Below are 25225 nucleotides of genomic sequence, written 5' to 3'. Positions count from 1 at the left end.
CTATTCCCCAGGTCATTGCTGTAAATGATAGTGTTCTCAGTCAATTTACCTTAAAATAAGGGTAAACAATGTATTGTAATACTGTCCAGATTAAGCAATGCACAACCTGAAGATAAGATGATGTTAGAAACTCCTTTAAAAGAAGCCTGGTGTTCACCACTCTCTAGATGCTGCTGACAGCCATTACACACATTACATATTCCTCTGATAAGTGATTGATTTCCATTCATGCCTATACAAGCAAGTAAAATGTGATCCTTCTCTATTAGATCATCACAAAAAAGTGACAGATATACAGTACTTGTTAATGAACCGAAGAACGTTTGCTCTAGCCCATTGGAGTTACAGCTAATTGTTTGTTATTGAGACCAAATCAATTTATGTGTCCATTACAGTGCCAGTTAATTGTAGTTCAGACTGAATTAGTTTGTGTTGAACTGAGTAAAACGGGCCATTTCACTGACGACCTCGTTGAAATCTAATAACCTCCTATTCACATCAATGAGAATACATGGCAGTTATGTTAATCTCTGCTGCTTCACAATGCAGAGTTCAGCTCATCTTAATCAATATGAGATCATGATCCCTCTGTCACACGGCCCGCCTGAGTCCATTTGGAGGTTTTGCTTTGCAGAGGTTTTACTAATAAATTTTCAAGGATTACAGATTATCTAAAAAACAAACAAATGTAATAACATTGGGATTTTATATAAATTCTCTTTTTGTTTTTGTAATTCCAATTCCATTTATATATTTATTTAGTTGTTGTTTTTGTAAAATGCTTCACAATTAAGAATCAGCTATTAGCTAAACAGCTTTTAAATCTCATATCGTGGCTACTGTAATGGCTTAGCAATTGAAACTTGTTTTGGTTGTTCAGTTTATTGCCTTGCTTAGTTAGGATGGCTACGATGATTAGGATGATTTTACAAACAAGTGGTTGAAAGCCTATAAAACATACTTTTGTGTTTGCATAGTGTGTGAACGTGATTGAGATGAATCTCCATCGAAAACATACAAAACATCTCTGAACCTAAACTATAAGTGTACTTGATGATTGAAATGAAATCCATTAGGGCCATTACGCATTTCACCACACAAATCATACACAAATAATTTGAGGGGATTGAATGGAACCTACCTGTAAACAAGAGAGTCATCATAACTGCCATTGTACTGAATCTGGAACATGCGGATCCCAGGTATATTCCTCTGGAAGTTGAACTTGATGAGTGCTGTGGAGGATGTGGCCTCAGCGATGACCACTCTCTTATCCGGACTAGTTTTGGTGTCTCCAGTGTGGTTGCTGCCATTTGCCCCAGCCCTGGTGGACGTGGAGATGTCTGAAGAGCCAGGGTCAGGCTCCTGGATGTTGTTGGTGCTGTTGGAGATGTGTGGGAGTTTGATAATCAGCAGCTCAACAGTCTGATGTGCCTCACCCGCCGGGTTGGACGAGATGCAGGTGAAGGATCCTGTGTCCTTCACAGTGCTGATCAAAATGTCCAGGGTGCCATTCGTGTAGACCAACGTCCGGGAGGAGTTCGACACCAGCTTCCCCTCTGGAGAGATCCAGTGTATGGCAGGCTCAGGGTCCCCCCTGGCCTTGCACCTCAGGGCCACCCTCTGGCCCTCCAGCACCCTCATCTCGTGGGAGTACCGGGTGATGAGAGGAGGTTCACACAGGAACTCCTCCTCCGGGATGGACCAGAAATAGCGTCCAGAGAGGTGCTGCGGCGATGCGCATGTCTCCAGATCATCCTCTCGACTCAGGCGCCTCAACCACAGCAGCTCACAGTTGCAGTGCAGTGGGTTCCCGCCGAAGCTTAGTGCGAACGAGGAAGGGTTCATGATCCCAGACGTGGCCAAAACCTGGGCCCGCTGGAACAGAGGATCTGGAGGAAGCTTCTGTAGCTTATTTGAGGTTACGTCCAAGCGGTTGAGCTTTTGGAGAAGAGAAAAGGTCTCCTCAGGAATGTAGTCGATCATGTTGTGGTCCAGGCTGAGGGTGTGGAGGCTCGTCATCCTCTGGATAGCCTCCCAGGGGATGGACTCCAAGTTGTTGTAGGACAGGTCGAGCTCCTCCAGGGCCAGCAGGTCATTGAAAGCCCCCAGGTGGATCAACGTCAGCTGGTTGTTGTTGAGGATCAAGTGGTGCAGCTTGGACATGCCGCTAAAGGTGTCATTGGATATCTGGGTCAGACGGTTGCTGTTCACGTGCAAGGCGCGGAGGTTCTCCAGGTCAGCAAACGCGTGTGGCATGATGAAGCTAATGGTATTCCTTGACAGGGTGAGGTCCTGCAACCTGGTCATGTTGGCAAAGTCTTTCCTCTTGATGCTGGTGACGAAGTTGTCTGCCAGCCGTAGCTCCACGGTGTGCCTGTCAATGTTCGGGGGGACAAAGAGGAGACCTTTTTTGGCACAGAGGGTTGCAAGGTTGGGAGATAGTATTTGACAGACACAGCGCTTCGGACAGATCTGGGCCTTCACTGCCATTCCAATAACCAACAGACAGACCAGCAGTTTTTCCATTGTAAGTCAGGTTCAAACACCTGCAACATAAGACAGAGAGAGGAGAGAAAAAGAGATAATTAATAATTTGAACTGGATCATGACATTCGCCACCAGAAATTACACCAGCAGTGACACTAATATCTTGAGTAAAGACGCTCTGAGTTAAATTCCACCCGTCTTGAACACTTATCAGTTCCCAGTATAATGGGGCCATTTAGTAAGAAATACCCAGGGGTCAGAACTGGTTGAAATGATGCCAGTACAACTAGAAACTGGTTACAACAAAGTCAATATGACGTAATTTCATGTCCCTCTGTGTGTCCTCTGTGACTTCTAAGAAGATTTTAACCCACTTAATTCAGACATTTATCGAAGTTTTAACCATCATTGCAAAGCCCTAGTTATTTTGTTGCTATGACATAGTAATTTAGGAAGATTATTATTTATTTCATGTGATTAGCAATTCATTTTAAGGAGAAAAAGATCTCTTCCTCATTTTTGAGGTCAACCCTTTTATGTGATCTGAACTCTCATTTTAATATGTTGAAAAAAAAACATATTACAAAAGAAACATTGAATATCTATGTCAAATCATAGTGTAAAAGCAGGTGAGCTAGTTTGACTCTTTTTGGCCATTTTCTGGTGTTTTGTGGTGGGAAAACTGAGTGGGTCAAGCATAACACATCAACCCTAATACCCAAAGAAATGTTTAAACAATCTCACATTTTTTGTGAAGCCTGCATTCAATTGCCCTTCCCTGTTGTACACAACAAGCTTCCATTCCCCCTGTCACAAGGGGATTTAAGGAGGATTTAAGATGAGGTTGTCAATCCTACTTTATTTGGCACTTAATAGGCACTACTATAGTCATTTTTGTATTTAACCTCTTGAAATGGGAAAAAAAAAATTTCTTAAGTTGAACATGTGTTCTTTATGACAGAATGTTAAAATTAGATGAAATAAAACTTTTTTTACCACGTCACACTACTCAAAAGGCACCTAATAGGTGGAACGACAGAGCTTTTTACTTTGAAACACATCCCTTGCTGTTCTCCTCTCCTCCATACCCAGAATGAGTCATGCCATCCCTGTGTTGGGTCACTTACTCAGCATTACAAGTGTGTGGGGGTGCAGAACAGAGGAGCTGTTTCATAATGCTTCAGCAGCGGACTGCGGACTGCAGCGGACATATCTGCCACGTGGGAAGATATCACCGCTGTAATTACACTGAGGAAAGTATGTAATGAGAAGATAAGTGTCTCGCTACTCACTCAGCCTGCCTGCCTGCCTGGCTTCACAGGAAGGATGATGGGCAAATTAAATAAAATCAATGTAATGAGGTTGAAAAAACCTGACAGGAGAATTTGATTTTGTGCTGTAGAGGGAATGTGATCATGTCGACATAACGGTCTATCATCATAGCCAGCCAGAGCATACATGACACGGAAACATGTTAAAACCATAGGCTTGCCTAACATATACACGTGCGATATGATTACCTCCCGTTTGATGGAAAAGGCCTCATTTAGCCTATGGGATGATCTGGCACAACATGTAATTTCGATTAAGGAGAATAGGTACTCGTCACATGACAGGCTACTAATAACATGACAGGGGCCCTTGAAAGGTAGGTACAGAGTCAATATAGGTATCCCAAATGGCACCCTATTCCATGTATAGTGCACTACTTTAAACCAGGGTCCATAGGGCTCTGGACAAAAGTAGTGCACTGCATAGGGAATATGGTGCCATTTGGGACACAATGAATCACATGACATGCAGCTCCAGAGAAAGGCTTGCATGGCATGGCAGCCTGTGTGATTTTCTAATCACGGGGGGTCTTGTCTCCAGAGCACACAGGAAGGTCATAGCACCACAGGGCAATGAAAGCAACACTGCTGCCCACTGACAAAGCAGACAGCAGGATCATGTTCATTACCAGACTGTAATTTTTTAACATTGATTTCTCTTTCAGGCTGTACATACTGCTGTTTGTGTTTGTGTGGGGGGACCAGAAATAAAAAGGATGGAGGGAGGAACGAGGAGGAAATAAATATGATATTGTAATGGATTTATGTGCATTGGATTACAAACAAAGAATGTCACACCCATGCAAATATACCCATGAATGTAAATTAGTAGCTATTTATACTAAAGGCTAAAACCTCAGTGCAATCTCTAAGTGACAGCTACGTGTGATGGTTTATACACATAGAGACAGAGTACCTTCAAAAAGCACTTTTTGATGAATCTCCAATTCCCTATTTAGTGCATTGCTTTTGAACAGGACCCATAGATTTCCATATACACTGCCGTTCAAAGGTTTTGGGTCACTTAGAAATGTCCTTGTTTTTGAAAGAAGAGCACATTTTTCGTCCATTAAAATAACCTCAAATTGATCAGATATACAGTGTAGACATTGTTAATGTTGTAAATGACTATCGTAGCTGGAAACGGCAGATTATTTATGAAATATCTGCAAAGGCATACAGAGGTCTAGTATCAGCAACCATCACTCCTGTGTTCCAATGGCACGTTGTGTTAGCTAATCCAAGTTTACAATTTCAAAAGGCTAATTGATCATTAGAAAACCCTTTTGCAATTATGTTAGCACAGCCGAAAACTGTTGTACTGATTAAAGAAGCAATATAACTGGCCTTCTTTAGACTAGTTGAGTATCTGGAGCATCAGCATTTGTGGGTTCGATTACAGGCTCAAAATGGACAGAAACAAAGTGCTTTCTTCTGAAACTAGTCAGTCTATTTTTGTTCTGAGAAATGAAGGCTATTCCATGCGAGAAATTGCCAAGAAACTGAAGATCTCGCACAACGCTGTGTACTACTCCCTTCACAGAACAGCGCAAACTGGCTCTAACCAGAATAGAAAGAGGAGTCAGGGGCCCCCGGTGCACAAATGAGCAAGAGGACAAGTATATTAGAGTGTCTAGTTTGAGAAACAGACACCTCACAAGTCCTCAACTGGCAGCTTCATTAAATAGTACCCCAAAACACCAGTCTCAATGTCAACAGTGAAGAGGCAGCTCCAGGATGCTGGCTTTTTAGGCAGAGTTCCTCTGTCCATTGTCTGTGTTCTTTTGCCCATTTTAATCTTTTCTTTTTAATGGCCAGTCTGAGGTATGGCTTTTTCTTTGCAACTCTGCCTAGAAGGACAGTTTTATTGCTTCTTTAATCAGAACAACAGTTTCCAGCCGTGCTACCATAATTGCAAAAGGGTTTTCTAATGATCAATTAGCCTTTTAAAATGATAAACTTGGATTTGCTAACACAACGTGCCATTGGAACACAGGATTGATGGTTGCTGTTAATGGGCCTCTGTACGCCTATGTAGATATTCCATTAAAAATCAACCGTTTCCTGTCATTTACAACATTAACAATGTCTACACTGTATTTGTAATCAATTTGATGTTATTTTAATGGACAATTTTTTTTGCTTTTCTTTCAAAAACAAGGAAATGTCTAAGTGACCCCAAACTTTTGAACGATAGTGTATGTAATATACTGTAGTTCCATACCACCATACTTCTATTACTTCCATTACTTGTTGTTTTTGACTTGACTCTTTTTTATTCTTACTTTTGACATTGACTACATTAATGTACTGCATTTTTGAGGACTCTAGCACGTAAGCATTTCGCTGCACCTTTTATACCTGCTGTCAACTGTGTATGTGACGAATAACGTTTAATTCAGTTTAATTCGATTTAGTAAACATCATTTTATCTGTGCCACAAATCTCAGGAAGTGACTACTTTTCGGAAACTATTGAATTGACTGCCTTCAACTGATGGCAGGGCTGTATCTGGAACGGCATGTTGAAGATAGAAATATAATGAATAGAGCACAAAATCTCCTATACTATTCCAATCTATCTGACAGTCACATTTGACCTACACATTCTCTTAAATGTCCATTGCCCCAGGTGTACATAATCAAGTCAAACCAATTGACCAATTATATTTTGTACAGATACTCTAAGTATACATAAGTTGTGACGCTCAGCTACTGTATGACTCTTTCAGCATACACTGAAAAGATCAAAAGCTGCAATTAATTGAATTATACCTGCAAATACTGCTCTTGTTTCAAACACACACCCTGAAGAAGGCACAGTGATAACAAAACGTTGGTGATTTACCCAATAAATTACTGAGGAGATAATGTATAGAGTGTGCAACTCTCTTTATTTGTATAGCTTATAGTTTATTCGCCATTAGTCAGCACCTCTACATAAAATAATTTTCTCTGGGTGTGCGCCAGCTCACGTTTTTATTCAAACAAATGCTATACCATCTTTAAAGGGATAGTTTACTCAGAATACAAACAAACATGATTTTCCACCTACCTTGGCTTTAGTTGATTCAAGCAGGCATTTTTGAGATATTTAGTTTCCTTTCGACACTTAATAGCCATGTTCTGTTACTCTTAGCATCCTCAGTAACACTTAACATTACACTGTTATTATGCCTGTGTAATAAAACTGTCATTACTTTTGGAGAGACATTTTATTAGCATGTTGTTACCATAATACTTTGGTAATTACATTTTAATTGCAGAGCAATGAGCTGAGAGTTTGTATAACACTGTACACAAGAGGAATTGGGACTGTTCCTTTTTCCACTTAAATAAAGCAATTTCCAAATGTAACAACAATGTTGCTATTGTAATAATCACAAAGTTACTATACATGTATAAGAACTTGATGTCAAGTGTTACTACATTATCTTATGTCTCATTCTTTATGAAAATATATTTGTTAGTCATGCCCTTCATGTATTTAATTATAGGCTATAGGCTATATTAAGATTAATATCTAAGAGCACTCCAAACCTTAAAGTAATTCAACCGGGAATGATTGCTAGTAAAGCAGTGAGGTAGTTGAGGTAGTTAAGCTGAAGACACTCTATGATGCCCTGATCAACGTTGAGGTGTAGAGAAGTAAGCTAAGATCCTCCTTGGACACACACAGACAGCATTTTCATGATATCGACTTGAAATTGATATTACAGTGAGAGTGAGACAGATATATATATATAGAGAGCGAGAACGAGAGAGTAAACAGTAAGTCATTGTCGGTAGGATATGTCCTTGAGGCAAGTGGAGGCATGATTATGCAATGTAGATGGATGTTCCTTCACGTACTCCAACGCAGTGCTCTGCTCATAGGATGTTTGTTGCTTGTTTATGTGTAAGCAAATTATAGGGTGCTACAGAATACAAAATGGGAAGTGCCACAGCATTGAAAACAACATGTTTGCCTTCCTTTCATGATGGAACATTATTTGTCTGTCCTGAATGTGTAATTGACCACAAGAGTGGCAATACCACTACTCTCTTATTACATTCAACCAATGATCAGGAAGTCCATGCTAATTTAAGCAGTCTGAAAGGGTCCTTTATTTACCACTCAACGAGTTTGAGGCAGGCTTGAAAGCCTTGTTTTACCAGACTTTTCTCTCTTCTTAAAAAAGGAAAACATCTGAACAAAAGTAGTACTCATATTGGCCAAGTCTCACTTTATTACACAGCCAGAACAATAAGCCTTCAAATCCCAGTAATATTCAAATGTTCTTCTGTCTCACAGCATACTTGCCTTCAGCCTTCTAACTATACTACAGTGTTCATATTGAGATAATTCTACATTGCTTGAGCTCAACAACAATGTGTTATGAAATTAATTATCACAGCACAGCGCTTGGACACATGGAACAATGGTAAATTACTAATAATCCCACTCGTCAATACAGTCACTCTCAATGTTTAGGACAAGGCAGAGTTGTGCAAGTGGTACTGTTCCGTTTCTGTATCCTGTTCATCAATACAATATGGCTGAGTGACAGTGCAGTGGCATGCAAACAGGAGGAGTATTAGGGGAGCGATGTGCAGAAGACGCTCAAACCAATGAATAATGCACCCGGCCAAAACATGAACACTCCTCTATAATTAACACTGATCACATTTTACACACAACTCACATGTGAATTTTTAAAGTGATGTAAAAGGAGACGTTACCATCGCACTCAAAATATTATCTTTTTTTTTTTATATGTCAATACACACACACCCGGCTGGCGGGTGTACACAGAAGAGGGGGATGAGGAGAAGGATGAAAGAGCCATGTGGCTTGGCAGCAGGCCCTGAGAACAGTGAGAGCGTTGACATGAACGTCAACTGGAGTTAGGCTAGAATTGTGTCACGGTGCCTAAAATACCCATAGTAGAATCACATCAACGTGAGGACGTGTAAACTGTAATAACCTAGTCACATGTTGTTTTCATCACATCACCACCTTAGTATTTTTCAAAGTGTTATGGATCATATTTACTTCTAAGCCTAAGCATAACCTTGGAACCCCTTAACCCCTAAACCCTACCCACTGGTTGCAGACGTCAATTCAATGTGTATTCCACATTGGATCAATGTAATTTCATTGAAATTACATTGAAACAACACTGATTCAACCAGTGTGCCCAGTGGGTATCCACTTAACTCTAAACATTATCCTTTTCTAGGTTCTGTGCTGGGGTGGCAGGTAGGCTATTGGTTAGAGCATTGGACTTGTAACCAAAAGGTTGCAAGATCAAATCCCTGAGCTGACAAGGTACAAATCTGTCATTCTGCCCCTGAACAATGCAGTTAACCTACTGTTACTAGGCCGTTCTTGAAAATAAGAATTTGTTCTTAACTGACTTGCCTCGTTAAATAAAGGTAAAATAAATATAGTCCTTTGCCTGACACAACAATTTTGCAGTTCTACTACGTGATATCTTTCAAAAAATGACCTACAGTACATATACTGACCAGCTCATGTTATAGACAGAAGCATGCTACATGACAGACCAATCTGAACTCATGTCTCGGCATGTCCAGCCCTAATAACTAGTTTCAGGAAACTAAGGGTATGTCACTGCTTCACAGGAGAGGCATTTGAAAGTAAACCTTTTTTTTCTCTTGCAGAAATGCCTTCTGGAACATGTGAACGTTCATGTGCCTTAATAACAAACCTGTATGCCATTTGTAAATACAAATAATATTTTTAAATTACGAGCCTAGTTGGTTTAGCCTGGTAAAAAGACAGGAACCTTCCAATTAGACATGATTGGTTGAGATAATGGATGGGGTGGACATGCCGAGACATGAGTTCAGATTGGTCTGCCATGTAGCATGCTTTTGTCTATAACATGAGCTGGTCAGTATATGTACTGTAGGTAATCCTTACTAACATGGATTTTTTGAAAGATATCACGTAGTAGAACTGCAAAAGTGTTGCTCTCCACTTTCTGGGGGCAGAATTTTGAAATCAGTGGAATGTCCGGTGGAATTAGACTATGACAGCTAAGGAGATGGAGAAAATTCTGGCCTTTGATTGCTAATGCAGAGGGAGTCGAAAAAGAGAACACACTGGCTCACTAGCTAACGTTACCTGTATGATATGTGTAGTAATATTATTAGTATCTCAAAGCCATTTGTATTGCTAGTTATAGCCTAATGTTAGCTAGCTAGCCAACATTGAACCTGGTTGTTTAGTTAACTGCAGATTCATGCAGGGTATTAACGTTATGAGTTGGGATTATGGTTAATTGTTTAGCTAGCTAGCTACATGTCTAAACTAAAGACTCCACTATGCAAGGTACCATTTCACTGTACCGTTTACACCTTCTGAATCCTGTGCAACTGGCAAATAAACATTGATTTTATTTGATACAGTATGTGTTTACCAGAGACGGTAATGTAAAGACATGACCTGTACCAAAGTCAAATTAGTATATACTGTACCATTATGCCAATGAGACAGTGTCCAAGATCTAAAATTCTGCGGTAGAATGGCCTGCTTATATTTCATCACACTCACAACCGTAAGCAATTTTCTGTAATTGGCTCGCCATTAACTTGTAAATAATAATCTTGTTGTGAGTATTTTCCTGTAATAATGAAGACAAATGAGCTAAAGTGAAGATGTTGTCAGCTATATGATATGGTCGTTATTTGAACTGGCTAGCCAGCTAACTTAACATTAGCTAGCTAGCAAACAAGCTAAAAACTAACCAAAACAGTGTTTAGAAATGAGCTTTTAGTTGCCTGGTTTGCTAGATTGACATACACTAAATTTGTTTTTAAATAGGTGGGTTTATGGTATTAAAATACACAAGTTATGCTATTTTGGACCAGCAGGCTGCTGATGTCATGCAGCCTGTAGTTTTTGTGTTTATACTTTTTCATAACGACAACGACAAGTTTGATGTAGGACGATAATATAATGTTCATGATGTCACTGCGACAACTGTCGACAGACGTAGTATAAACCAGCCTTCAGTCTTGAAATCTTTGGTTGTTTAGTAGATGTGAATCATTAAAGGAATGGGTGGAACTAAGGCTTGAGAGGGTGTGAACGATGCTGAATGGGTGTAGACAAAGGAGAGCTCTCCAATAGGTTTACCAAAAGATTTAAGGGCCGTTTTCTCAAAAGTGAGGTTACAAGTTTACCAACTATCAAAACAGAATTACTTTCCCATTGTTCCTCAACTGTAGTGTATGATATACAATTTTCTAGCTCTGAGTCTCTACTTTTATCCAATGTAAAAAGCATAAATTCTACATAAGACTGAATCGAGCCAGTCGATCACATATAATCCTGAGCAAAAGATTATAAAAGATTTGACAACATTATCAATACTATATGAAATATACTGAAATAAAGATTTGGCACAATTGAAAAAAAAAAGTGACCATATGTTGCGAAATATAGAACACCAGTGCAAATATAGTCACCGTTCTGATGAATGTTTTTGGCAACTTTGGAGCAGCTTACACATACAGTAGAAGGGAATCATCTGGTGAAGGGGTGCTAAAGGGTTCTTAAAGGGTTCTTATCTCAGCTTGGCAGCCTTGCTGTTTAGCCTAGAGTCTCTCTCTTTCTCTCTCTCTCGCTCGCTCACTCACTCGCTTTCTCTCTCTCTCTGTGTGCAGTGGAGGGAAAGTGGGGTGGACAGTGTATGGATGCTTTCTTTATCGTAATAAGAGTGGTCAGCGTTAAAGCTGACCCCACACACACACAAACACTCTTATGTAGATGCAGATGCAGATGCAAACACACACACACACACACACACACACATACAAACACACGTTAAGATAGCAGCTAGTGGACATGTCTTCAATAAGAATATTTCTTGTCAAAACAATGTCTTCTAAGTTATTTGTATTCATGACCTGTGGTAGCATGTTGTTTCACTATTCCTTTTGCTTTTGTTGTAGACAAAACAAGACATAATGAAGCTGCGGATTCATTCGTTCCGTGAATAAGTGACATGGTATTTCTTTTAGTTTCCTTTGGAGGAACATTTGCGATTTTCTTTTGTCTCTGCAAGGTTTTGACACCATTTTGCATTGTAAATTAGAATAGTTTGAGTTGCGAAAAACACATTTGACTATTCTATTCCAATCTCCCCTGAGTGAACGTAACTTCAAGCTGATTCAACAGAGCTAAGGCCTTCTAAAGACCTACAGTATATGTATTTATCTATTTTCAAACAACTGAAGACGAAGCTTTACAAAGGTGATGATTTACGGGATTTACTGCTCATCCTGTGTCTCCTTGACCTGCCGACACTCCCCCAGTACTCACTCCCTCCCTCTCTCTTTCTGTGTGTGTGTGATTGTGTGGGAGGACACAGGTGTGCTGGAGTCAGAGCAGATCTCCACCAGCTGCAACCTGTTCCATAATCAAGACCTCTACAAACACTCAGCCCTGCCACTTCGACCCTGCCAGATTGTAATCTCTGCTCAGTCAGTCTACGTTTCTAGCCGTTTGTTACTATTCAGATCCTGTTATCCTTGCCTGACGCTGTTTTCCTCTCTGCTACAGTTCTGCCCGCTCTGACTCTGGTCCCTGTCTCCAGTCCCACGTCTCGTCATCCTGCTACTCTGTCCGGGATTCCCCACTCTACTACTCCTCTCCGGACCTGCTTACCCTGTCTCCACCCCTCTCACTCCAGCCTCAGCTTCTGCACCTGGTTTCCAGCAACCCACCCGAGCTTCCCCTGACCTGCACTCCATCTCCCCCCTGTGTTTCAATATTTTCTTGGCTACTTCATCCCGGTCTTCTCGTTTGAGCCTGCTCTTGGATTCCCGTGTTCCACTCCGCATAACAGAATTCATTTTTCCTCAGCGATAAATGGTGGTGGCAGCAGTTTCTGCGTAATATTTCACATAAATCAGCAACTTAGAGGAAACATGATTAAATCCAGAGCTGGAGGCTACAAAAGGCTGCTCCCCCCTAAGAGAGGCAGCAGCCGCCATTGTGCTGTATAAAGCAGGAAAAGCCTCTGCCTACTCTGATCACAAGGAGACAATGGAGCATTCTGGAAGGAAGGTGCTCTGAGTCAGACTCCCTTTTCCCTCTCCTAATTTGTCTTCCTTTATCATTCTCTCCATCTCACTCTCTCTCTCGTGCTCTCACCATCTCGCAATCCATATATGATAGTCGAAATATGCTACGGCTGTATTGTCAGCAATGTGTGATGCTAAGTTGGGAGGCCAAAATAAATCAAACACTTTAGTGAATGAGGGATACAAAATATATTGAAAGCATGTGCTTCCACATAAGTGTGGTTCCTGAGTTATTTAAGCAATTAACATCCCATAATGCTTGGTCGTGTATAAATTGCACAGTTGCCCATTATTTTGGCTAGCAGAGCTAGAAGAAGATTTTACGATGAAAAAGGTGTCTCAAAGGAGCATAGGGACGTTAAAGGGCGTGTGTGTGTCTCTCAGCCACCAGAGCGGCGCCTCAGACAGCATTTTCCATCACCATCAACAAAACAACCATTGATGGAATTTCTTGTGGGAGAATAGTGTCGCATCCCTCCAATAGTTTCAGACACTTGTAGAATCTATATCAAAGTGTAGTGGAAAAATGAAGAGAGTGAACAAATGTGAACGATGAAGGCCAGTGATGAAGATAAATCTAGCAACTTGCTGGCGCCGGGGCCCAGCGTGATGACACAATCACGATGTATGGCATTGGTAGAATGACAGACCATATGTTGGCTATCGTAGGGGTCAAACACCTTATCTGTTTAAAAATCAATGAAGAGACATCCCACAGTAGTCCTAGGGTCACTGAAGCCAGGAGAGGTGTGAAGTCTGATGAAACTTGAATGGACGAAATGAATGTTACTGTGTGAAATAAATTGTCATGTTTTGATTGTTTCAAGAGTTCATGACAATCTATCACTTTTGATATGTTTCAATGTGGTGTAAGTGGTATGGATTTATTGTTACAGAGAAACTGGGTGATTCTGTTCGTCGGACTGCACGTAGTTTGAAGAGGAACGACACAGTTGCGCCCGTATAATTTAGATAAGAGTTGTGATGATTAGATCCAAGAATCTGTGTGTTTTCATGCCTTTGGTTTAATGTTTTCGGCCATGCAAAGTGATGTTAATTAGACGATAGGAGATACTGGAAGTTATCGCTCTTGGTAGAATAAAAGCTGGGTTTAAACGTTGATCATTGAGTCACTGGTAAACTGATATCCTGAAATACGCTTGTATGTCATAGTGGTGAATTTTCTATGATGCTAAAAACTTACGATATTTTATATAATTTTTATTGGGAAGTTTTCTGGTACGTACCATTTGTTAATTTTATTCTTATTGCGTAACTGTAATACATCTGATTAAATTGAAATGGATAAGAACCGTAGTCCTCACATTTCTGAGTAATATTCTTTGAATTATTATTTGGTGAACTGTCTAATGGTAAATGTTATTCACAATATACATAGGATATATGCTCGGTCTCTAACTGTGCATCTCTGAGCTAAGGTTAACTCAATCATTTAATGCTAGGACATTGATTGCAAGATATTAGCTCTTTGTCCCTTAGCCTCTTAATAATAACGGTAAACCGAGACACTTGCATCTTGTAGTATTCCGAGTGGTGAAGCAAGGTTCACAACCTTGGCTATACCCACTCGATACAATTATGGGCCTTCCAATAATAACGGAGTCAGATAATAGACTACCAATCATACGTTTTAGAACACCTACTCATTCAAGGGTTTTTGCCAAGAGTGTGCAAAGCTGTCATCAAAGCAAAGGGTGGCTGTTTGAAGAATCTCAAATATAAAATGTATTTTGATTTGTTTCACACTTTTTTGGTTACTATGTGATTCCATATGTGTTATTTCATAGTTTTGATGTCTTCACAATTATTCCACAATGTAGAAAAAAGTAAAAATAAAGAAAAATCCAATTTACAAGTGTTCTAAAACTTTTGACCGGTAGTGTACATCATATTAGGGTCATTAACCCTCTACACTAATTATCTGTATTCCTCAGACAAAGTGAATTTTCACTATTCTACAAAAGCACATTGAAGCTGTTCTGGCAGCTTGTTGTGTCCCAATGCCCTATTAAGACACTATGTTGGTATTGCCTTTATTTTGGCAGTTACCTATAGCTGACTGTAGACCCATATTGTATTTCATGTGCACCACTTCCCCCTGTTCTGCAGCCATACCTGGGGAAAAGCATGGTGGGAAAAGAATAGCAGTAACAAGAGAGGAACGACACTGAGTAACACAAGACTACACAGTTTCAGTGTGTTTGTGTTTGCGTATTACGTGTGTGTGCCTGTACGACTGTGTGTGTGTGTGTGTGTGTGTGTGTGTGTGTGTGTGTGTGTGTGTGTGTGTGTGTGTGTGTGTGTGTGTGTGTGTGTGTGTGTGTGTGTGTGTGTCTGCATGTGTGTGTGTGTCTGCGTGTGTGGGTTTGTGTGCGTGTGTTCGGGCGTGCGTACGTGCATGTTTGCCTCTCCACTCAGGCCTTTTAATTGGAGAGGAACATGAATCCATCGCTGCATATAATGAGATGCATATTAATAAACTGGGTGAAGCAGCTCATGACACTGTGAAATCAATGAGCTACCAATCTGATTTCCCCTGGTTCTTTAGACATGTTGTTTACTGGTCACTGAATCACAGGTTGTCATCCAGAACAATTGAACCTGTACCCTTCCCCCTGCCTGTGTTTCACAGAGGAGAAAATGCTCCCATCTGATGTGCACTGTGCTACTGTAGCAGCTGCTGTAGACAGGCCACTGGCTAGACAACCTGGGTTTGCATGTTTAATGCAGCTGAACTTGAGATCATTTCCTCTAGCAGCACTATACTGTTTATGGGCTTGGTGGGAGCTGATGAAGAGTGGTGTGGTGTGTGTGTCAAATGAAATCATCAAATCAATCATCAAATCATGTGTTATTTTATTTGCTTCCTAAGAAACAAGATTAGACTAACAGTGAAATGCTTACTTACGGGTCCTTTTCCAACAATCCAGAGTTGTGTATAAAAAATATTAAATATAAATTGTGACACGAGAAATAAATATACACGTGTGTGAGTGTGTCTGTCTGTCTGTCTGTCTGTCTGTCTGTCTGTCTGTCTGTCTGTCTGTCTGTCTGTCTGTCTGTCTGTCTGTCTGTCTGTCTGTCTGTCTGTCTGTCTGTCTGTCTGTCTGTCTGTCTGTCTGTCTGTCTGTCTGTCTGTCTGTCTGTCTGTCTGTCTGTCTGTCTGTCTGTCTGTCTGTCTGTCTGTCTGTCTGTCTGTGTGTGTGTGTGTGTGTGTGTGTGTGTGTGTGTGTGTGTGTGTGTGTGTGTGTGTGTGTGTGTGTGTGTGTGTGTGTGTGTGTGTGTGTGTGTGTGTGTGTGTGTGTGTGCATGCCTGTGTGTGAGTGTGCGTGGCGGCAGGTATCTTAGTGGTTAGAGTGTTGGACTAGTAACCGAAAGGTTGCAAAATAAAATCCCCGAGCTGACAAGGTAAAAATCTGTTGCGTTGCCCCTGAACAAGACAATTAACCCACTGTTCCAAGGCCGTCATTGAAAATAGGAATTTGTTCTTAACTGACTTGCCTAGTTAAATAAAGATAAAAGTGTGTGAGTGCTTGGGTATGTTTAGCTGTTGTGTGGTCCAGGGTATCCTGCAGTAGACGAGAGTCAGTGGAAATGCCGGAGGCACAAGCAACTAGCGGGCCAACATACTAAGCAGCCGAGAGCCATGGAGAGGACAGGGGGAGCAGGCTGCCTAGTGATCCGTATATACACTGAACAAAAATATAAACACAACATTCAACAATTTCTAAGGTTTTACTGGCCTACAGTATTCAGAAACCTTCCCTTTTTCCACATTTTGTTACGTTACAGCCTTATTCTGAAATGTATCAAATAAAATAAATCCTCATCAACCTACATGCAATAACCTATAATGACAAAGCAAAAACAGGTTTTTAGAAATGTTTGCAAATTTATTTTTAAGTATTCAGACCATTTGCCATGAGACTTTGCTATGAGACTCTAAATTGAGCTCAGGTGCATCCTGTTTCCATTGATCATCCTTAAAATGTTTCTACAACTTGATTAGAGTCCACCTGTGGTAAATTAAATTAATTGGACAAGATTTGGAAATGCACACAGCTGTAATATTTTTTTTTATTTCACCTTTATTTAACCAGGTAGGCCAGTTGAGAACAAGTTCTCATTTACAACTGAGACCTGGCCAAGATAAAGCAAATCAGTGCGACACAAACAACAACACAGAGTTACACATGGAATAAACAAACATACAGTCAATAACACAATAGAAAAGTCTATATACAATGTGTGCAAATGAGGTAAGATAAGGGACGTAAGGCATTAAATAGGCCATAGTGGTGAAATAATTACAATTTAAGCAATTAAACACTGGGGTGATAGATGTGCAGAAGATGAATGTGCAAGTAGAGATATTGGGGTGCAAAGGAGCAGAAGATGAATGTGCAAGTAGAGATATTGGGGTGCAAAGGAGCAAAAAAAATAACAATATGGGGATGAGGTAGTTGGATGGGCTATTTCAAGATGGGCTATGTACAGGTGCATCTGACACACTGAACTTTGAAGAAGTAGTTGGTGAACCAGGCGAGGCAGTCATTTGAGAAACCAAGCCTGTTGAGTCTGCCGATAAGAATGTGGTGATTGACAGAGTCGAAAGCCTTGGCCAGGTCGATGAATACAGCTGCACAGTATTGTCTCTTATCGATGGCGTTTATGATATCTTTTAGGAACTTCAGCATGGCTGAGGTGCACCCATGACCAGCTCGGAAACCAGATTGCAAAGCGGAGAAGGTACGGTGTGATTCGAAATGATCAGTGATCTGTTTGTTAACTTGGCTTTCGAATACCTTAGAAAGGCAGGGTAGGGTAGATATAGGTCTGTAACAGTTTGGGTCTAGAGTGTCTCCCCCTTTGAAGAGGGGGATGACCACGGCAGCTTTCCAATCTTTGGGGATCTCAGACGATACGATAGAGAGGTTGAACAGGCTAGTAATAGGGGTTGAAACAATTGCGGCGGATAATTTTAGAAAGTCAGGGTCCAGATTGTCTAGCCCGGCTGATTTGTAGGGCTCCAGATTTTGCAGCTGTTTCAGAACATAGGCTATCTGGATTTGGGTGAAGGAGAAATGGGGGAGGCTTGGGCAAGTTGCTGTGGGGGGTGCAGGGCTGTTGACCGGGGTAGGGGTAGCCAGGTGGAAAGCATGGCCAGCCGTAGAAAAATGCTTATTGAAATTCTCAATTATCGTGGCTTTATCGGTGGTGATAGTGTTTCCTAGCCTCAGTGCAGTGGGCAGCTGGGAGGAGGTGCTCTTATTCTCCATGGACTTTACAGTGTCCCAGAACTCTTGGAGTTTGTCCTACAGGATGCAAATTTCTGTTTGAAAAAGCTAGCCTTTGCTTTCCTTACTGCCTGTATATATTGGTTCCTAAATTCCCTGAAAAGTTGCATTTCGCGGGGCTATTCGATGCTAATGCAGTACGCCACAGGATGTTTTTGTGCTGGTCAAGGGCAGTCAGGTCTGGAGTGAACCAAGGGCTATATCTGTTCCTGGTTCTACATTTTTTGAATGGGGCATGCTTATTTAAGATGGTAAGGAAAGATTAACCAGGCATCCTCTACTGACGGAATGATGTCAATATCCTTCCAGGATACCCGGGCCAGGTTGATGAGAATTATGATACAGTGATGATAAGTGAAATAATCTGTTCTGAAAAAAATGACTTGTGTCATGCACAAAGTAGATGTCCTAACCGACTTGCCAAAACTATAGTTTGTTAACAAGAAATTTCTGGAGTGGTTGAAAAACTAGTTTTAATGACTCCAACATAAGTGTGTGTAAACTTCCGACTTCAACTGTATACACTGAGTGTATAAATATCAGGAACACCTTCTCTTTCCATGACATAGGCTGACTAGGTGAATCCATATGAAAGCTATGATCCCTTATTAATGTCAACTGTTAAATCCACTTCAATAGGTGTAGATTGTTAAGCCTTGAGAAAATGGAGAAAACGATTGAGACATGGGACCAACACTTTACATGGTGCGTTTATATTTTTGTTCAGTGTAGCTGTCCTGCTTCAGGCTCAATGAGCGGCCAGGCCTCCCTAAGCCCATCTTTCATCTCCCCAGGAGAGCACAGCCACACTGCTGCCAACCTCAGTCTAGTGGGTCTGATCAGAACAGTCTGACACCACACTGCCAGTGTTCTGTGCCCGGGAGGAAGGAGATCTCAGTGGGTGATGATGATGAGGTGAGGGGTTTCCAAAATCTGCTACACCAATCACTACTAACCGCCATGACCCCGGTGCATTGAGCAGCGCAGTGGGGAACGGGGCTCAACAGCTGCATTGAACTGAGTCGCAGGCCAAGGACAGAACACCCCAGCTGAGAGGCAGGTGGTGCAAAGATGGATAACCGCAAGGGTGATGGGTTAAAATACCCTGCCTTCACATTCTCTCTCTCTTCTTGCACCGGCCTGTAAGACACTCTCCATGAACTGCTTGGGTGAAGTTGCAATAATGGCACCAAGTTGAGCTGATCAGCCTGCAGACAACATCCATGGATTGGATGATCTGATGTGTGAATCTGGATGAGGACCCAGATGAGAGGAGGAGAGGATGGAGATGGATGGCAGCCTCCAGCTACGTTGTTATCATGGCAGCCATGATGATTCCCAGGCAGGCAGACCTCTTAGATGGGCCGATAACGGGCTGAGTAGCTTCCCAACAGCCACAGGCCTGCTTATCACCAATTACACAACCCCATCCCCTGAGATAGAACAATTAAACAAGACAGCATCCATGTCAATAGCCTGAGTCTGAGCTGGGACAGAGCTGGCACTGACTGGCTGAAGAGGATTTGAGAAGTAGCCTGGAGTACAGTAGGCCCACATTATGCTCTTTTGGCTAATTCTGCTTTGGTTGCACATATTAATGCTATTCACTGTGAGATTAGGGGCTCTATTCAATCTGTATCGCTGAAGAGTTACATATTGGGCTCTAGAAATGTAAATCATTTCCGGTTGAGCCGACATATGCAGAGTTTACCGTGAATGCAGTCTCAGGTAACGCAGGAACATTACCTTTACATTTAACTCATGCTGAATAGAGCCCTAGGATTAAGGCTGTCTCTTCCCCACTGACAGACACCATGAGTCTGACTGCAAAGGAATCCATTTGATTGTGTGACAGTGTTTAGCAGCTTTTTCATATATCCCTCTTTCAGAGAGCTTAAATTGCCCAGGATGTGTAATGACTAGCATGGAAAACAGCTTAGCTTACATTACCATAACAAATCCATAAGCAGTTTGTATGATGGCATTACACTTATTAAAGCAAAATGGAGACAATTACCCATTTGTAAAGTAGATATGCCTTGTTACTAAAGGGTAAATCAATAACAAAGTATCATTATATACATTTACATTTTGCACATCATTTTACTTTTCCCTGCTGTTTTTTTCTACTCATGCAGTTAATGCGACACCATACTTTCTAAACGTCATATTATTACTTTTTTAAACATTGTCCAAAGTCAACATTTGTGTTCACTATCTGTTGGTTTTCAATAGCTTTAAAAGAAAATCGGCATTTTGTGCTACACCAACTTCATTTTCAATAAATGTGCAAAATATTTTCACCCTGTTATTATTGGGTATTGTGTGTAGATGGGTGAGGAAAATATATATTTAATCCATTTTTAATTCAGGCTGTAACACATCAAAATGTTGAATATGTCAAGGGGTATGAATACTTTCTGAGGGCACTGTATATACTGTATTCTAGTCATGGCTCATCCTATAAAACTACTGCTGTACACATCTTTTCTATTCATATACTGTCCACACACCATTATATACATATACAGTATACTTGTATTCTGGACTCGGACGTTGCATGTTCTGATGTTTCTTTATTTCTTAAATTTTTGCGGATTTGTGTGTATTGTTTTGTATTACTGCACTGCTGGAGCTAGAAAGATAAGCATTTCGATGCACCTGCGATAAAATCTGCAAAATATGTGTATGTGAGCAATACAATTTCATTTTTTTATTGGAATTTGTAACATATCATACAAATTGCAGGATGTAAAATATCATACGAAATGGATGACATTGTACACAATTGTGCAACATTTTTGGGGACCTGTGTCACGCCCTGACCTTAGAGATCCTTTTTATGTCTCTATTTTGGTTTGGTCAGGGCGTGAGTTGGGGTGGGCATTCTATGTTTTCTTTTTCTGTGTGTTTGGCCGGGTGTGGTTCTCAATCAGAGGCAGCTGTCTTTCGTTGTCTCTGATTGAGAACCATACTTAGGTAGCCTTTTTCCACCTGTTTGTTGTGGGTAGTTGTTTTCTGTTTTGTGTTGTTGCACCAGACAGAACTGTTTTGTTTCGTTCACTCTCTTTGTTGTTTTTGTTGTTTCAGTGTTCAGGTTATTTATTAAACTATAATGAACACTTACCACGCTGCGTTTTGGTCACCTTCTTTCCAGGACGATCGTTACAACCTGTTTTGGCTCGAGTGCTACTTTCAAACCTACTGGCTAAAAAGTATACAAAAACTCTGTAACACATCTTTAAACCTGCATCTATCGTTATAAGAAACTATGCCATTCCAATTTATATACAGTACTGTAAGTAGCTGCCGCTGTATGCAAATGACACCGTATTATTATGTCTAGCCCTAGCAGCAGCTCAGACAGAAACAATAGAGTTGACCTGAAATCATTGAGATTGATATTGAACCAAAACAATATCAGCTGGAAAGAACAGCTCTAAAGACAATACAGAATGATTGTATGTGATGGCCTTGAATCGGTATAGGTGTGATCGCCTTGTATTAGCAGGCCCAGGGACAACTATAGACTAATAATAGGTGTGACGTGTGAATGCTTTATAAGCCTGCTGCCGCTATTATAAATCATGCTTGTTGATGTTGCAAAGAAGCATTTCTGAAAGCCAAATGCATAGTTTAGTAGCAACATACCCATGCATGTGTTTTGATTTAATCTCATTCCCAAAGAATGTGAAGTCAAAAAGCAGTAGCCTACGTTTTGTCAGTCAATGCCATGTAATTGTTTGTAGCTGCCTGATACTGAGGACGCATTCTGCATATTAGGTATACTGTAGTGTAGATCATTCTATCATCCAAATCCATGTAGCTAAGGGACATGTGAAAGCTGCAGTGTACCTGATATAGGCCTATTGTTGTAGGCCAATGCAAAAGTATAATCCTGGCATCCTATACTGCAGTACAAATGATTAAGCCAGGGCTGCTACCCCCGTTCGGAAAGAGCTGCCTTTGTTGCTTGCTACAGTACCAAAGAGAGATCCAACACATCTTGGAATAAGTCTTGGAAAAACAAACACATAGCACATTCAATAGACATCATGGTCTACCACCTAGCTATAATAATATTCTATAATCACGCAAAAATCAGTCTGCTTTGTCTCGTCTCGTAATGAGGCCACAGGAATTGGGTCATTTGTCTCTTTCTGGATCCCATACAGGTTTCACGAGAGCAGCAGAATACCAGAGCAGCAGCCACTATATATGTATGTGCTGCTGCCAGTCCAACTGTAGAAATAGCTCTGAACTCTGGACCTGTCCATCTGTTGCACGTTTTATGTTCATATCTCTGGCATCATGGCAGACACAGGCCAGGCAGGGAGGCAGCCAGTGTTTTAGAGGGAGAGCCACAAGCACTACAAACAGACAGATGGCCTCTGTAGATGGTCCGCTCCATTTAGACATTTGGGGTTAACTCCAAAGTTATCCTCCATGCACGGAAGAGTGAACACACATTGTTACATAAGCAGAACGTTCTGTCTGCTGCGTCTGTTGAGGGTCGTAAGCCAGCCCACCTCATCGATAACAAAAACAAAATGATTGGACAGATTTAATTACCTCACGATCCCTACCACCCTCCCATTAAAAAGTGCTTATTTGTTTTTTTGCATTATTCAGGTCTGTTTAATTGCACAGGCCTCCTGATCTAATATAGCTACTGTCCTGTTTATTCCACTGTTTGAATTATTCACTGGTTGCAACTGTCTGGCCTTTTTTCTCTTTGAGTTTAACCAGGCGATACACACAGAGAGAGAGGTCATACAGGTGTACTGCAGCTGTGTGTTATTTTACATACCGTACTCTGGGGCAAATTGAAGATGTATATGCTGGTTGAAGGCACAGCTCTTCACAGTTTCACGCGTGAAGGCTTCACGTTTGAATTCACACTTCAATTGCTACACTTCCAGTAGACTACAAACAAAGGCAGAGACACGCACACAGAGATACTCATTATGAAGTGCCCCAAGGGGACATGCACTAGGAAGTTTCCCCCAATGTAGCAAGATATGACAAGGAGGAAAATAATAGCCACAAACAGACGGCACTTCCGTTGTGGAGAAATTATTATTGTGCTAGCATTGGCAGGTGTTGAGATCAAGTTTATTGATCACAACAGAGAGCGCTTAATCTCAGCTGGGAATCCACACAGGGAAAATGTAACAGACCACAATGTCAGTGAACATTTACCTGGCAGGGTTTACTCATGTATCATTTATCCTCAGATGGGCTTTGCTCAGTAAAAGAGAGCGGCACTGGACCGGTGCAGCAGTCATTGTTGTTTCTTCAAAGTTGCTGAGGCAAGGAATTAAAGCCCTTCTTACCAAAGCCATTACTCTCTCTCATTTCAGGTCATAATGAAAGTGTACGTTTTTACAACATCAGGAAAAAGTCCAGCCATATCTTGGAGCTTTGGGGAGATTCCATTTCATTCTGTATTGATAACATATTGTGGTACATTAGTTTGAACTGATTATTAGATCTTGAGGTAAACAAAAAGATTCAGGCAAAGTAATGTTTCTCATGCGATAACACAACTCTGTACTTGTCCTGATAGGTAATGTTGTTTAAGCCCAATTTTAGAGTTCAAATGTTCAAATCTTATCTTGTATTTTTCTCTAGTGATTGTTTTATAATCCCATAATGCTTTGCAAGGCTCTCAGTAGATGTTTGCATGAGGTTATCAGCTCATTAGTTGATGAGTGGTGTGCTGCTGCCTTCTCCCCTGTCTTATAAATATCAAAGCCATTCTGCAAAGTTGACGCGATTGATCATACACTCCTCACACTCTCATCTCTTCGTCAGCTCTAAAGTGTACGTTGCTCTGCTCTCTACTGTACACTTTCAACAGGCGAGTTTCCTTTACAGGGCACTAGAGATACTGTAAGTTACTGTAGCATACATCAAATATTTGTTTGTTGATAATAAGGTTGTATAAAACTGCACAGATGCTCTGTTGTGCCTTCTTCACCACACTGTATGTGTGGGTGGTCCATTTCAGTTTGTCAGTGATGTGTACGCCAAGGAACTTGAAGCTTTCTACCTTCTCCACTGCGGTCCCGTCGATATAGATAGGGGGGTGCACCCATGGATGTTGTATTGTAAATATGTGATAGGAGTAGTGCCTGAGGGAACACATTAAATGTATTGGGTAAAGTGTTATAAAATGTAATATTTTAAACAGGATATAACTGCCTTAATGTTTCTGGACCCCATGAAGAGTAGCTGCTGCCTTGGCTAATGGGGATCCTTAGTAAATACAAATACAAAAATAACTTTCTACATGCCTCAAGGAAACAGAGCTGCTGATTCTACAGTCTGTGTCTGTGCTGTCTCTAGCAACCATCTTAAAAACTCCATTCGTGAGCTGAATTCAAAGTGTCCCCCGTACAACAGCCTCTGCTACATAGGCCTTCACCGGACTGAGGTAGCAAGATACCATGCTCTCACAGAAAGATAAGATAGATAGTGATAGATAACGACAGCCATGCACAGACTCGGGCACAGCTACAGTATTATATAATTAGAATCGTAACGATGGGATGCTATAGTGAGGTTCTGTATCATATGTGAGAGAGATTCAAAAAGACACTCGCACATTTTAGCTATTTTGTTGCAGATGCATGGTAACAGTGAGATAAAAATAAAGTGTGCGGGTTTCTCTTTTCTTTCAAAATGATGAGATGAGAAAACATTCTTGATCTTATCAACCACAGAGCAAAACGGCACGCAGCGGAAAACAATAGTCCTGGGGTTGATGGGGTTTGTGTGGCGTCCAATTCCACCATATCACCCTAGTTGACTTTGTACTGCGGCTGAGGTTCATGGCCGAGCAAGGCAAGCATTGTGATTTAAGGTCGATTAATAAACGCATACTACGCATAATTCACAACCTGTATTGATCTTCATATAGGAGCACATTAATTCAAGCTCAGAGTTAAGTTCCCACCAAATATTTGACCTTTCTGAGACACTT

The 25225-nt window shown here is 41.0% G+C and overlaps 1 protein-coding gene across 1 annotated transcript in view; it reads right to left on the bottom strand.

Annotated features, from left to right (window-relative positions):
* LOC129811877 (leucine-rich repeat and fibronectin type-III domain-containing protein 5-like) overlaps nt 1–25225 on the bottom strand; it is a 45688-nt gene that overhangs the window by 5436 nt on the left and 15027 nt on the right. Inside the window, exon 2 of the mRNA XM_055863580.1 lies at nt 1142–2549. Within this exon, the coding sequence (XP_055719555.1) occupies nt 1142–2529 (1388 nt within the window). The 5' untranslated portion in view covers nt 2530–2549. The remainder of the gene's footprint in view (nt 1–1141; nt 2550–25225) is intronic.

Source organism: Salvelinus fontinalis, chromosome 15, assembly GCF_029448725.1.
Source record: "Salvelinus fontinalis isolate EN_2023a chromosome 15, ASM2944872v1, whole genome shotgun sequence".
NCBI classification, from domain to species: domain Eukaryota; kingdom Metazoa; phylum Chordata; class Actinopteri; order Salmoniformes; family Salmonidae; genus Salvelinus; species Salvelinus fontinalis.
The sequence above is the reverse complement of the archived record's forward strand: the minus strand, read 5'-3'. Positions and strand labels throughout refer to the sequence as shown.